Raw genomic sequence first — 17,078 nt, forward strand, 5'->3', positions numbered from 1 at the left:
GTGCTGCAGTTGGAAGAAGATGCAGTGATCAAAAAGCATTAATTACTTTGGCAAAAGAAACTGCATCATTTGCTGGAATTTTCAATGTTGGAGATATATTTCCTTCCCTCAAGTTTTTGGATTCCCTTTTTGGATCAAAGCGAAAATTAGTTAATATGCACAAAAAAGTCGACATCATTCTTGAAAACATTATTCGTGAGCACGAAGGGGACCGACTAAGTCCAAAAAGAGGCCAGACCAGCGATCAGTCGTCGGAGGAAGATCTACTTGATGTTTTCGTACGATGAAAGGACAGCAGAGAACTCCAGGTTTCGATCACTAGGGAAAACATCAAAGCGAATATACTTGTGAGTGAATTATTATAAGATTTTTTTTACAATTTTCAATATGAGAAGGATTCACTTATTTTTTACATTCAACTACAAAATACAAATATCATCATACATTTTATTGGACACTACAATAGAGAACAATGGCCTTAAATCACTGTATTGAGGAGCAGCTTAGCTTTCAACCGTTCAACTATCCAAAAGATGCCTTCTCGACTTCAAAGCTGTTTTATTCTATTCATTTTGCCACTATATTCAAATGAAATTCAAAGCCTACTTTGCATTTTCCATTCGTCCATCTGCTGATTTCTTATGTTTGTAGTTGCTTCATTCCAGACGAGCCTGGAATAGACAAGATAGTAGTTTGTTATATCCGTACTGTCAGTGTTGTGTTGTATATTTCACGTTATCGATCAAGCAATTATATTTCCTTATGAGCAAAACTATCATATTCTAAATTTGTTCATGAATATAACACGAATTGTTTTCTGCTGGAATTGAAACTTCATCCATGGCAGTTGAATGGACAATGGCAGCAATGATGAAGCACCCGAGAGTTATGGAGAAGGCACAGGCAGAAGTAAGGAAAGCTTTTAAGGGAAAGGAGAAAATCTCTGATTGTGATGTTCAAAGTTTGAGTTACCTAAAAATGGTTACTAAAGAAACGTTGAGATTATACCCTCCTGGTCCTTTGTTAGGCCCCAGAATAAGCAGGGAAAAATGCACGAATGGTGGATATGATATCCCGGCTAATACAATAGCTGTAATAAATGGTTGGGCAATAGGAAGAGATACAGAATTCTGGGATAATCAAAATGTTTATGAACCTGAGAGATTTAGCAATATTTCGACCAGTTATACAGGAGCTCACTTTGAGTTAATACCATTTGGCGCAGGGAGGAGGATTTGTCCTGGAATTTCATTTAGTACCGCTGGTATTGAGCTTTCTCTGGCTTATCTCCTCTACCACTTCGACTGGAAACTTCCTGGTAAGATTAGCCCTAAGGAATTCGACATGACTGAGAAATTTGGTGCCGCTGCTGGAAGAAAACACAATTTGTGCTTGATTCCCACGTCTCATGTCATAGATTGAGCTAAATTTATATGTCCAAAAGTATATTTTCTGCAAATTACATTATGAAGTACATTTTAATGCTTTTAAGTGACCTTAATTAGTCTTCATTTTTGGTCATTTTCTCATTCACTTCCTTCGGTAGGAACTTTAAAAAGTAGCTATCGTTTAATGGCCGAAGTAAAAACGTAATTCACTTTCTAATTTTCCCCATTCAAAATTAATGTCTTCTATATTGATCAAAAGACTAAGTTAACCTAATTTAAAATAGTAATTAAGATGACTAATTCTGTTTACTTTCTTCTTTTGGGTTTAGCGCATAATCAAAGATCTAAAAGGACAAACTAGAAGAAAGATGGAGAAGACAAATTACAATGCAAATGAAGATCTAAAGAAGAAAAACACAAAGAAGAGAGTGAGAAAAAGAACGACATTTTAGAATTTTTGAAAAACTATTGACCTATAAGTGTTCTAAACACTATGCCTATTTTTACTCTCTTTTTTTTTTTTATCGCTCTACAACCATCCTTCTATATAAATTTCCTCATTCTATCTGGCACCTACATTTTTTATAAAACCCCAAGAAATTAAATTACCAACTTAACACGGAGTATGGACGAGATTAAAATCACAATGCCATATGTCCAACCTACCTGTCCGGTTGGGACATCTCAATTATCTGTCTTGCAAATTTTCAATTTGATGGAGAGAACGATATTATTAAAAAAATAAAAATAAAAAAATCGTATATAGAAACTGGATGGAGTTTTGATTGAAGAAATTATAATTTTAAAGGAGGAACTTTAATACACAAAAAAATTGAAATTTGAATTTTCGTTATGTGTTTATAAAAAGTTTAAAAGTTTGACAGGACCAATTACCACATTCTAATGTTTTGAAAAACAATTTGTAATAGTGAATTTTTGAGAGAATGTATTGTTTAAAAGTAAAAAAAAAATTTGAGTAAACGTGCAAAATATTTTATTGTGAGAATGTATTGTTCAAAAAGAATTTTGATAAAAAATTAAATTTTTAAATAATGGGAATCAAACAGAGACAATAAAACATCCCACTTCGAAGTTAATAAAATAGACATGGAAATAATCTATTTATGTTTGAATAAAATTATTAATAACTTTATAGGAGATATGGTATTGAGTCCCACAAAATGTGCGGAAATTACATGGATAGTATTTATGAAAGTGTGGTTAAAATTAATATTTGATTGAATATAAAAAGTAATTTTTTAAGACTTTCAATTTCATACTGACAGATGCTATAATTTCTTTCAACCCAAAACTTCAACTTTCATAGTTCGATATATATGTATGATCTTTGTAGTAGTTTAATTATTCTCATTGTGCTCTTGAAAACCATAAGTTCCAAGAACCCTATTTTCTCTTCGTGGAATTAAATCCAATTCTCATTCTCCACCATAAGCTAATGTTCTCTTATATTTTGCAATTAAAAATTATTTATATATCTCAACAACAATCATTATCTCGATTGTTCTTCTAATCATGTTTGACCCACATTCTTTTAAAAAAAAATACATTCTTAAATAGTGATTTGATATCATTTTAATTACATTCTTCAATAAAATAGTATTACATGCAAATCCAGAACATTTCCTCATTTTTTAACCACACATTTCCATCAATATACTATTTAAAAATGCATTCTTATGAAAATAATGTGGCTCAAACAAGGGCTAAATACTGTTTATTTTCATCTAATCTTTTTTAAAAATGGTGTCAAAACTAATTCATTAGAAGTTTAAAATAATATAAATATCGTAGATTTTCTTATTTATACATTATTTTCGGCATAACCTTTGTGTGTAGATCAAAATGACTTCTTTCAAACACGCTAAAGTCTTATTAATGAATGGCAATATAGCGTATACATTTTCAATTTAATTAATTAGTCATTTATTTTTTATCTTAACAGGAACTTGCGTATTAGATTGAACTAATTATAGATTGAGCTATGCTATCCTTACAAAGGTGGGTTACAAAGTTGGTTGACAAAATAACATCCACATCAATCATTTCAAAAACAAATTTTTAAATCATTTCAAATTAATGGCCTAGATTTTGCCAATACACTTTGTAATCTAACTTTTGTAACCCAACTTTGTACAAGTAACTTTATTGTTATAGATTCTCTAAGATCTCCATGATAGGAAACATGAATATTAAAATAAAAATAAAAGAAATGAGAATACCAATTTACTAATTTTATTCCATTCACGTGTATTTTCAATATTGTCAGCCTCATCTTGAAGGTTGAATGATGGTGTGTGTACAGAAAATATACACACAGAATAGATACAGAACAAACATAACAACAGGGTAGGTTTTTTGCATTATTTTATTCATTGGGATCCACTCTAATGTGAGATTTTTGTAGATTTTCTGTAAAAACATTTTCTGTACACATGAAAAAATTCCTTGAAGGTGAGGTATGGTTCGGTTTTGCAACGTTGGTTAACATAATGTCAATAAAGATCACATTGATTGATAGTTGACAAGTTCCAAAGAAGAATATTATTTAAATGAACCACATTGTGATTTATAGAGCTTTGCATGTTAGGTTTAATGCCTCAAAATTAGGTTGAAATCTTGGAAGATCACATTTGGCTTGAATTTGGAAAGAAATCAATTACAACCAAGATTTTTTTCCTTTTACGCTGTTTAACCTAATTCTAGTATATTTTCTTACCTTTTAGGACTCCATTAGGTTTATGGACGTGGCCTATAAATTAGATATTCCTTTGTCAGTTTTAGATGAAACATTATTGTTGTCCTGTATTATTCTCTCCATATTGTTGGTTTAATAAATTTCACCATTCCTCTGTTTAGTTTCTCTTTTTTCTATTTTACTTTAATCTTGTTTTCATGGTGCGATCTTGAATATTTCATAATTGTCATTAATCTCAATCTTGCATCGCCTTTGGGATCAACAAGTGGTATCAGAGCATAGGTTGCAAGTTCTTCGTAATTTGGTTGAGATTTTTTAAGGATAAATTCGTTGAAGTATGAAATTCCGTTGTTGGATCGCAATACAAGATTTTCGCTGTGGCAAGTAAAGGTGATGGCTGTGTTGACGCAGATGGATCTTGACGATGTTTTGCTAGGTTTTGAGAGGATGCTAGCAAATTTGTCTATGGAGGAGAAACAACAGAAGGATCGAAAGGCTCTAGCGCAGATTCATCTTCACTTATCCAACAATATTCTGTAGGATGTCTTGAAGGAGACGACGTCGGCTGCTTTGTGGCTCAAGCTGGAGCAGTTGTGTATGACAAAGAGTCTAACGAGCAAACTGACTCTAAAGTAGAAGCTGTATTCCCATCGCATGGCGGAAGGAGTGTCACTGCATGACCATCTTACTGTGTCCAAGGAGATTGTTGCAAATTTAGAGACGTTGGAGGTAAAATATGATAAAGAGGATCTGGCCTTGATCCTATTGTGTTCGCTACCCAGTTCTTTTTCGTCGTTTCGTGATACTATATTGTATAGTCGTGACAGGCTGGCCATTGAGGAGGTATATGACGCCCTGCTCTCAAAGGAGAAGATTGAGCTGTTTGTTAGAGTACCTACATCTAGGGGTGGGGATGCTCTGGTTACTCATGGTGATCAACGGAGGGGTAGATCAAATGTAACGTACAGCAATGCATATTGTTATTACTACAAGAGGAAAGGACAGATTAAGAAATATTGCGACAAGTTGCAGGGTAAAGGTGATTTACATGTAAATCATGCGAGGCAATCAGGTAACGAGACTAACATTGTTGAGAAATTTTCGGATGATGGAAATGTAATGTTGGCTGTATCTGATGGAGAATCTAAACCTAGGGAGTGAATTCTGGATTCTACATGTTCATATCATATGTGTCCCAATAGGGCTTTGTTTCAGACATATGAGACGGTGAAGCAAGGTCGAGTTGTCATGGGAAACAACAAATCTTATCGGGTTGTAGGAATCGATCGGGTCAGATTGAAGCTACAAGATGAGATAGTGAGGACACTGATCAGGTTCACCATGTTTCAGACTTGACAAAGAATCTCATATCATTGAATACCCTGAATGCAAAAGGGTATAAATTCTCTGGTGGAGGTGGAGTCTTGAAGGTCTGAAGGGGTGTTCGGGTTGTATTGGAGGGACAAGAGAAGTCTCAGTTGTACATTTTACAAGGGAACGCAGAATCAATTAAGAGACATTTGGACAAGTTTAGTACCGTGGTGGAAGTTCAATTTGGTACAGTACCTCTTATGGTGAGTTCTGAGTTGGTTAAGAACACTGCTAGGAAGAGCATTGGTGATTCCGCATTGTCACCAATTTCAGCAGATACATTGTATTCAGTTGCTAGGGTTGGACTCATGGAGCGTAAGTACGGTGGTGTCAATAATGTCTGGAATGCTTTAGGGGATGTTGAAGGTGACAGTTTTAGTAATGGGCCTTCTGAGCCAGCATGTGGTATGCTTTCTGCTACAAAGTGTGCTTCGACCCTGTTTGGTCAATAGTAATTCCTTAGTGGAATTTTGGGAACCCAGGATTTGTGTTCGGGGTCGCTTGTGGACACCGTGCAGAGGATGATGGTTTGGTGACAGAGATTTTGGTTACTGTGTTAAGGAGATTGGTCAGTTTATTTCGAAGCAGACGGATTTGAAATTTTGGAGTTTCGTTTATTACATCGGAATTTTGTGTCAAGGTGAAAATTGTTAGGTTTAATGCCTCAAAATTGAGTTGAAATCTTGGAAGATCACGTTTGGCTTGAATTTGGAAAGAAATCAAATTACATCCAAGATATTTTTTTTTTACGCGGTTTAACCTAATTCTAGTATATTTTCTTACATTTTAGGACTTCGTTAGGTTTATGGACATGGCCTATAAACTAAAGACTCCTCTATTAGTTTTAGATTAAGCATTATTGTTGTCCTGTATTATTCTCTCCATATTGTCGATTTAATACATTTCATCGTTCTTCTGCTTAGTTTCTATTTTTTCTACTTTACTTTAATCTAATTTTTGTGGTGTGATATTGAATATTTCATAATTGTCATTAATCTCAATCTTTCATTGTCTTTGGGATCAACATTGCAAGCATGTACATTTTCAATTTAGATAGTATAATAAACCATCACATCGATCTAAATACTTAAGGCATAAAAAAAAATAAAAAAATTTATTAGTCAGTTATTTTTTTATCTTAACAAGAACTTCCGTATGAGATTGAACTAATTACAAATTCTCTCAAATCTCCATGACAGGAAACATGAATATTAAATGCAAAGGCAAATCATGTGTTAGTAAAAATAAAAGAAACGAGCATACCAGTTTACTAATTTTATTCTATTCACATGTAGTTTCAATATTGCCAGCCTCATCTTGAAGGTTAGGGATGGTTCTATTTTGCAACTTTGGTTAACACTAGTTTTTTCCCATGCATTGCACGGGCTGTATTTTCTTGTAGGTTGTATTAGTGAAGCCAAATAATTTTGTTTCAAAATAAAAAAAAAAATAAAAAAATAAAAAAGTAGCTCATTAATACAATTTGAAGACACACGACGAGTAGCTTGTTGAGAAAATATAACATAAAAAAGCAGTACACAAATGCTGCAGGGCAATTGACTATGCTAGTTGTTGAAGGATCCTAGTAAGACATGATCGAATAACTTCAATCTTCAAAAAAAAAAAAAGGAATGGGAGGAGCATCATAAGTCATTCCAATTTAATGGACATTGAGGAGATGAATAAAAAATGCAACACACAAATGAGACCCCAAATAAAATAAAAATGCATCCCCTAATTCTTGTTTCATCTGAGAAATATAATAGAAGTAGTTTATAAATAAATTTCAAATCGATCCATACTATAACTATCAATCCGCTATATTAAAAAAAATGTAGATCAATATGTTATCTAGTTATATGTTTATTACATAATCAAAATGGGGAAAAAATTGATCGTAAAAGCAAGAACAATAGACCTTACCGCCCAATAATATTTATTGGCAATATTCCATCCCCTTTGTACTTGTAAACAATAGAAAGAATGTCATGCGTCTTTGTCCTATTCTTTGCCAACACAAGTTTGGGGTTGGAGCTCCATATTTTGTTTTCCTACATAATTGTTTCATATGATTAAAATGAAACAAAAAGAAAAAACACTTTAATATCTATATAGGAAAAATAATACAACATATTCCATTAAACATAGATATTGTAACAACTTCATTCTTTCAATTGGATAGGAATGAAAAATTAATAAACCATAGAATAGAATCACTTGAAATATAAAAATCACTCCTATAAGCTATTAAAAATCAGATCTTCAATGACTAAATCAAGTACGAAAAAATAACGTCCAAGTTTGACATTTTTTCAAGAACTATAATTATTAGTATACAAGAAGACAATCCAAACTTCCACAGCTCAAAACTAACATAATTATTGCATCCCATTAAAATTTTGGCATCAATAGCTATGAAAAAAAATAAAATAAAATCCCAGTAGGTGTACACCACTAAAAAAAATGGAAGCCCACTTTCCAAAAATACAACAAAAGTATAAATAAATTCAAGAACTTGTTATTTTTTACCTAAAAAGAATTAAACTACCATCTGATTTTATTTATCACACGCAAGCACATATAAAGGTAAACACCTGCTAAAGGATGATGACTCAAAAGAACTTCTTGCAATGACTTAAAATTTACAATTCCTTGTCCTCTATAGTTGTAAACATTTATGATTAAGTTTATTGCAAAACCCACTCGCAAAATAAACTTTATATTGAACATTAAGTGTCAAAAGAAAAGGGCAATTCTCAATTCGCTAAAATTTTTACTAGTTAGAAAATGTTGCTACAGAGGAACCAACAAAATAAAGCAACATATCCATGTTAGTTTCATATATTTTTTAGTGCTTGTCATTTTTTTTAGTTCGTGTCACTTTTTGAGTGTTTGTCATTTTTTTTTCTGTCACTTTTTTTGAATCCTGGTATTTTTTTTAATTTGTGTAATTTTTTTTAAATTCATCATTTTTTAGATTTTTTTTTTCTTTTTTTTGTCACTTTTTTGAATTGTTGTCATTTTTTTCAATAATCTTTTTGAAATTTCTATCAAATTTTTTTAGCGACAAACATCTACTGGAAATGACATTTTATGTAATTTTTTAATAAAAAAGTGACAATAAACTTTTAAAAGTGACATTGTATCACTTCTTTTCTTTTGTTTTTTTTTTTTTTTGGTTTTTTTTTTTTTTTTTAAAAAGTGATACAATGTCAGTTTATTTAAAAAAGTGACATTGTGTCACTTTTTAATTTTTACATAGTATTTTTAACTTTCCAAAAACTTTTCATATGATTTTTCAATCCCAAATTTTAAGAGTATTTTTATAAATTGCCCTTGATTTTATACCAAACCAACTCAACTCAATTATTGATTTAAACCGAACCCAATCAAGTTTTGGTCAAGTTTGGTTGGTCGGTTTGGGCTTGAACCCAATTTAAGTTGGATCCGATTTTTATTTATTTTTTATTGAAATCTAGACAATTTTTTACAATTCGAAATTATTTGAAAATATCCTTTTTTTTTTTTTTACTTATATGAGGAATTTTTCTGAAAATTAATGCATAAATAAGGATTTTTATTTTTTTACAACTTTTTGGAATTCATTCATTTCATCATCATGTCTGTAATTGTTAATTTATCACCAGAAAACTTTGCATTTGTACGTAATATTCATTTCAATCAGTTTATCTTAAAAAAATGGACATTTGTAAATTATAATTCATTTTCTTGTTTCTACTTTATTTAGGTTTTTCAATTTTAAATATAAATTTTTTTTAAAATTCACCTTGTTTGTTGGGTTGGGTTTAAATTCATAGCCCTAAACCTAAACCAACTGAATTGGAATGATTTAAATAAATATCGAAAATAGTTAAGGGTATATTGAACGTGTGTGTTCAAAAATGAGTATAACTCATCTTTTTTCTTAATTATTTTCTTAATGTTTATTACTTTTGCGTAATAATTTTCTTAGTATAATTTGCATCATTTTTTTTAAAAAGTGTATGACGTCAATTTTTTTTTTTTTTTTGACGTAGGATAAATCTTTAGAACGATAGAAAGTATGTTTTCATAAATGATGCTATAAAAGGAAGAGAATAACTATAATTGAGGATTTGGAAGGGAAAACAACGGATTTTAACGTCGAAAACGATGCTCACCCAGCGAAGCTCGGTGGCCACGACATGCATGTCGAAAAGAGTTTTCAAAAGCTGCACTCATTATATCTTTATAGTCAAGTTAGAAGCTAATTATACATTGTTGCTAAGCTCAAACATCATGGAAGAGTTTTTACACAAGCAGTGTTTCAAAACAAAACAAGTTACGAGCCAAAAGACTCACAAAGTTCTTGTTATTAGTGCTACTAAATAAAACAAAGCTTTGGAGGTGGTTGTGGTAGAATCGTTTAGATGGAAAGGACAGAATAAGCAAATAAAACTTTTATGTTGTGGCATTGATGTTGTCTTGAAACTGGTATGACGATGATTAGTCAAGTTTTCCTCTTATTATGACTTGATCATCCATTAGATGGTCCATTTTAATAATCATAAAAAGCTTCCTACATTCATAAAGATATTTAAAAGGAATTATTTTGAGATAAAAATGTAGCAAAAAGAAAATGACATCACATTTAAACAATCGTGTTGTGGTAGCTTACCAAGTTGGATACTATTTCATGGATTAAATTAATGTTTTACCCAATCTTATTAAGATTAGATCTCATTTTACTTATCTGCATAATATTAGTAACAATATAAATCAAAGAAAAATTTAATGGACTTTGTGCAGCTAGGCAGGTAGTGAACAATAATTATGGTTGATTAAATTGTCCTTTTGAAGTCCATTCTAAAATAGATTACAAAAGTGATAAATGGCACCATGGAAAAATGATGTTATATAATAAATGTTAGTTAAAGAATCACCTCAATGTAAAATGATGTTGAAACATAGAATTTGGGCCTTTTCCAAAGTAATCATCACTAAATTTGAAAGAAGTCTCCCGAATGAAAAATATAATTTGAAAGAACAATTAAATATTTTAACAGAAAAGTCACTGTTGGTTTGAATTATATCTTGTTCATTTTGTAGCTATAAACAAAAGAGAAGTTTTTTGTGAAGATATTTGATTGCTCATTTAAATTATGGAAAGCTTTTGGGAGAGTTCTTTCTAAATTTAGTGATAAATGCTTTGGAAGAGGCTCAAACACTATTGCCAATATTTGACTCCCTAGATGTATCTACAGAAAAAAGTGGAGACATTAAGAGTTGGAGTAAATAATTTTGTATATTGTTTATAAAATCAGAAATCATAAAATTGTTTATTTACCTGGAATAATTTTAGCTAGAAGGATGCCGGTCTTCAAATTACGATGATGTAGCATTGCATGAAGTCTAAATGTAGGATATCAACTTATAGGTTAATTATAAGTAATTAAATCATATTTCTGTTACAACCTATTTAGAATGAACAAAATTTATAAATTGGCAATCTTAAAGTAAGAAAAACACAAGCGAATTGCAAGTCAAAATCCCAATGAATCTAGTTATATAGTGTTCATATATAAGAGAACAGAACAGAACAGATGTTCCATAATAAGCAAACATGAAAACTCGAATGAAGATGCAAAATTTATGTCAGAGTGAAACTTCCACCAGTGCAACACACTTTGTAAACCTCGAACATTGGGATTTCATCGTCCATAAGTTCAAATACACGTGTCACCTATTTGAAGCTCTTTCTCCCTCACATAATCTGCCCAACCAATGGTGAAACGTCATACATAACCATTGGTTTTTAGATTTGTTCGTACTGACTAATTATGATGTGAACTATCATGGATTTGAACACTCTGGACAAATTTTGGTAGATACAATCGAGCGAAGGCCCTAGGTACATACTACAAAATAGAATGACAAATTTATAAGTTGTGGAATTTTGAATTAGATGAGAAAAACAAATATGAAAATGTTTCATACATGTAGTTTGAGAAAGATAAAGGAAGAAGAGATTGAAGTAAAAGAGGAGCTCACAATTATTCTATGACCATCACAAGCAGCCTCTAATGTTACTCGGAAAATAGGATTATCACTACGCGAAAGCACTACCTCAAATCTCTCAGACTCATACGTCACTTCTACGCCTGAATGGTCAAATATTTAAACATCGAAAGTAGAATTTTCGTTGTATTCAAAGACAATAACATAACTATCTTGCAAATTATGATGGTCAAAAATGGTGGCCATCCAGCAGCAAGATAGATGTTATCATCTACTCTTTTGAGTTGTATGTTGCAGATAATTCAATCATAACCAATCAAACGTATTGCATCAGTAAGGTCGTGTCCAAAGCGTTGCACAAAAGTTCTCGGGATCAACTATAAAAAAATATAAATCTCGTAAGGAATATATTTACTCTATATTTAGTTTTAGAACTCACCAAACGAATATTACAGTCCAATGAATAAATGCTAACAAATAGATTATTTTAGAACTCACCAAACGATCGTTATGGCCCAATGAAGTTACGATAATTGTAAAGAAGCGGAGTGGTAGATCAACCCTATTTGACATAATATTTATACTACTAAGACAATTCATAAATATATACGTTAAACGATTAGCAGTAATAGAAAGTGAGGAAAAAAGCACAATAAAAGAGACAATTATCAACAAAATTGAAAAACGATATTTTATCGAACTTATGTGTTGTCTTACCTTTTAGCATGCTATTGAATTGAAGATTGATCAATTTGACTAAAAAGTTTATTTTCGCTTTAACTTGGCTCTAGGATATCAAGATTTTTTTTACCAGTTCATAATAACTATTGCATTGTCGAGCAACTGATGTTGTGTAGTTGTTTTCCCTTTCTGGATGTTAGTACATGATACTAATTTCATTAAAAGTTTTAAGTATTTATTTCAACTAAATAGTATTTTTCTCCGCGGAAGGCTATCTTATTCATTTAACAATTTATTGTTGAAATGTTTTAAGGACTTCATTTCTATATACTGTTGTAATTATCCAATAGAAAAATTTTCGTTTTTATTTGCTGCATTTAAACAGGTCTCGGGTTGAATAATATCAATTTTTTTTCTATTCTTCCAATGCGAAGGATGAAGAGAAAAAAAGGGAACATTTAGTCGAAAGAGTATTGAATGGAATATTTTAGTATTTGGCTAATAAGTTCTTTATTTGTATTAAGAATATTAGCAAGACCTATTATATTAAACATAAATGGTAAAAATATGGAGAAAAAGTCATTAGAAGTTAATGAGAAATAGAGTTACCTCCATTAAATTTTAGTAGCAATAGATTAAGCAAATAAGGATTAAGAAAAATAGAAAGAGATAGTCAATAATCAATAGTAGACTCTTAATAGAAAGAGGAACAAAAAGAGAAGTAAATTAAAATGACCATTAAAAAAACATAATTCATCAAGACTCAATATACTTATATAATAAAGAAGGCTTAAATAAAAAATAAAATAAAATTACCTACAAAAAAAGCAATTGAACTACAGTAATGGAGAAGACTATGGTATCCATCTTATTTGAAAATTATGAAATCTACACCGCCTAACTTATAAATCCAGATAATCTCTATATTTTCAATATATTTCTAAAAATAAATTGCATGTACAGTTCAATGTTCGACCCCTTTTGCACTTGTATTTTCAGCATTTTATACTTGATTGTATAAGTCTTAAAAAATAGTCTTCTTCTCACATCCGTACCTCATCTACAACTTTTTTTTTATCAGAATTACAAAAGAATGAACAATAAAACTGTATAATTGAAAACCCCATGTACAATATGTGCTTTCAGTAAAGAGATTATTTTTATTAACTAAAACTTGACATGACATTACGGTAAGTATTACAATTAAAGGTACTTTTTCTGCTTTGAAATAAGAGAAAAGTTGCTCTTTCAAACATGATTGAAAATAAAATATCACTTAAAAGCAACTTTTATTTATGTTTAAGCACAGCGGAACGTGCTCTAATTTTTGTTGATTGCTGTATGATCTCAACTTTGAACAAATATCTCAAGTTTTATTTTGTTGTACAATGATGGAACCAGTGGATATTTAGGTCTGTACATAAAGTAGCATTTAATTAAACTTTCGAAAGTCCGAATTATGGAGTATAAAGTATAATTATTTATGAAGAAACGCAAAGTAATAAGCCTTGGCAGTATAAAAGCCAAGTCTATGGAATAAAGCTCTTCAGAAGAGAAAAATAATTTATTCTTCAGGAGGACATGGGGACTGAAACATTCACGCTTACTTTCGAATAGTAGTCAGCTTTTGGTGTTGAATTATCATTGGTATGGTAAACATGTCTGATGTCTCACCCTGCTTATAAGTTTATTTATCGAGCAAGCAAACTAGAGTTTGTTTGGGAGATATTTTCTTCTTAAAAATTATTTTTTCCCATCATAACTTATGGGATCCATAATTTTTTTTCCCGAACAAATGATTAATTTTAAAATAACTTGTTTGTCAAAACTGAAATAAGAAATTTATTATAATATAATGTACCGAAAGTTGTTTTAATAATGAGAGAACAAATGGTCATTTTAGAATAAGATGTTCTAATCATTTTCTGAAAAATGTAACATTATGTTTTCACTTAACCGACATATATACATGCTTTCACACAATTAAAAGGTACAAACTTCAGTAAAACACAATCCTATAAAGAGGAAAAAATTAAATTGAAGTGTATATCAACAAAATTTACACCAACAAATATGACGCACTCTATTGGTGACATTGAATAATAAGCTACCAAATGGAAAATGATCAAAAAGCCATCATGTGAACCATATTTAACCATTTTATTATTTTTTATCAATCCACGACGATGAATATATGAAAAAAAAATATTATATCCATATACAGAGTAGCTTGTAGGATAGTTAACTAAATTACAAATATGCATACAGGAAAAGCCAATAAAAGAGAAAGAATAAATCAAATACGGTTTCAAAAAATTAAACATAATACAAAAAGAAAAAGTATGAGAAGAACATACTTGAAGGCGACACTCTAATGTCCTCGATTTGTTGTAGATTTTCACCAACGGTTAAAGAAACTAGAACAAGCATACACAACGAGAGGTGGACTCAAAAGTTACTAATTTTGTGATCAATACAATTTATTTATCAGATCAAAAAACAAATTTGAATGTATACTAAATTGATTTCGTACTACAGTTATTTTATCTATATGTGGTGAGAAAGCATCTTTGAAAACTGGAGCAATTTTATGTGATAAGAAAGCCAACAGTACACATGCATTTTGCTTTTTTTGTCCACATGTGAGTCCCATTTAATGATGTATGGGCAAGTGTCATATTGATTTAAAATTGTCCACTTCTAAAACTAGTGACATGGGGACACGTGTGAGTGAAAAACAAAACAAAAAGAAAAATATCTTGATTATTTGAACAGTAATTTGGGATTTGGAAGGGAAAATAGCGAATTTTGATGTCGAAAATGATGCCCACCCAGCGAAACTGGTGGCATGACGTGTGTGTCGAAAAGAGCTTTCCAAATTGGGGTCATGGGCGCGGTTCTGATAATCGTAGCCAAAGTTATGGCTTTTTTTTATCGAAACGTATTTTTGGTAATTTGGCCATAACTTTGACTACGGTTATTAGAATCGCGCCCATGATCCCAATTCGGAAAGCTCTTTTCGACACGCACGTCATGGCCACCAGCATCGCTGGGTGGGCATCGTTTTCGACGTTCAAATCCACTGTATTCCTTTCCAAATCCCCAATTATAATTATTCTTTCCTTTTATGGTATCTTTTATGAAAACATACTTTCTATCGTTCTAATTATATTAAGAAAATTCACGCGCAAAAATAATAAGCACTAAGAAACTAATTGATTTTTTTAATAAAAAAAGACGAGTTATACGCATTTTTGAACACACACGTTTCATATGCGTTTAGATATTTTCGATATTCATTTAGATCAATCGATATATCTATGATATTGTCCTCAAAATGAGCTTTAAGAGAATATAGAAAATTTATAGATTCGACTATCGTACAATCGTTGATGAATTTTTAGTTAACTTGTTATCGAAATTTTTCATTTTTTAAATCATGTCTCTTTTTATACTAAAAATAATTTAAAAGATTATTAGGAAATTTTCTAAATCACGTCAAAATAGATTTATCGATGTTGACCAGTCTTTGCAAATTTGACCACAATGAAGATATTTTCTATATAATAATAAAATTTAGTTGAAATAGTGTCGGTACCACACAAATTTGGTTGAATTGACTACCAATGGCGTCAGTAGTTTGTTGTTTTCTTTGAGGATAAAAGGGAAAATCAAAATACGTTGTGAATGAATAGTAACTGACGGACTCCCTCTTTTAAGTAAAGAGGGATTTAATGTCGATGGAGATCACATTTATTGGTAGTTGACAATATTAGAAAAATATTATTTAAATGAATCACATCGTGATTTATAGAGCTTTGTAAGCTATTTGATTTTTTCTTTTATTTTTTTCAATATGAAAGTTAGAGAGTTTGACAGAACCAATTACCACATTCTAATATTTGAAAAACAATTTAGTATATTCATATGTTTGATCCCCATTTTTTTCTTTTTATTGAAAATGAGTTTTGTAATAGTGAATTTTTGGAGAATGTACAGATTAAAAAAATGGATTTACGTGCAGAACATTTTAGTAGATACATGGCAAATCCTGACAAAGAAAATTGGAAAGCAGTGCAATGGATATTCAGATACTTGAGGAGCTCTACTAATGCTTTCTTGCATTTCGGTAGAAATATAAATGTAGTCATTAAGTTTGTAGATTCGGATTGTGTAGGGAATCTTGATAAGAGGAAAACACCTAGAAGGTATGTGTTTACCTTTGGAGGCTGTATTATTAGCTGGAAAACTACTTTGCAAAATACAGTAACTTTGTTTACAACAGAGACAAAGTACATGACCATTACAGAGGCATGTAAGGGACTGTGAGGTTGAGGAGATTAATTGGTGAAATCAGTGAAGACGTGCAGATTTTTACAATATTTTGTCATAGCTATTTTTCTGACTAAAGATCAGATGTTCTATGAGAGGACTAAACACATTGATGTGAGGAATCATTTCGTGCGTGATGTGATTTCTCATGATGATATTGTAGTGAACAGTGTTGATATCAAGGATAATCCTGATGATATGATAACAAAACTACTTTCCATTGCTAAGTTTGAGCACTGCTTGAACTTAGTTGGTGTTTTTCATTGATTTAACCCATTGGGGGCTTGTTTGGAAGAGAAACCGTGGTGTTTACTTTGAAGATATTATGAAATTCCTTGTATTGAAATTTGGTTCAAGGTGGAGATTTGTTATAATTTGACCCAAATTCTAGTGGGTATTGGAGTTTTGTTTGAAGTAGTCTTGAAGAAATCAAAATTATGGACCGGGAAGAAAAGTCGTCGTATTTTCGCTAACCTAACATTAGCTGCTGCTCGAGTAACTCTTGTATATTTTCTCCAAAGACTTGTTGCTCGCCTATCGCTCGAGTGATAGGGTTATCCAATTCAAGCCCATTTAGCGGTCTGATGTGTTTT

At 31.1% G+C, this 17,078-nt stretch overlaps 1 protein-coding gene across 1 annotated transcript; it reads left to right on the plus strand.

Annotated features, from left to right (window-relative positions):
* The first annotated feature begins 755 nt into the window (after positions 1 to 755).
* LOC111400056 (cytochrome P450 CYP71D312-like) lies at positions 756 to 1,515 on the plus strand. Its single transcript, XM_023027513.1, has one exon. It carries the CDS (start codon positions 841 to 843, stop codon positions 1,420 to 1,422), a length of 582 nt encoding a protein of 193 aa, XP_022883281.1. The 5' UTR covers positions 756 to 840; the 3' UTR covers positions 1,423 to 1,515.
* Positions 1,516 to 17,078: the final 15,563 nt, after the last annotated feature.

Source organism: Olea europaea, chromosome 9 (genome assembly GCF_002742605.1).
Source record: "Olea europaea var. sylvestris chromosome 9, O_europaea_v1, whole genome shotgun sequence".
Classification (NCBI taxonomy): domain Eukaryota; kingdom Viridiplantae; phylum Streptophyta; class Magnoliopsida; order Lamiales; family Oleaceae; genus Olea; species Olea europaea.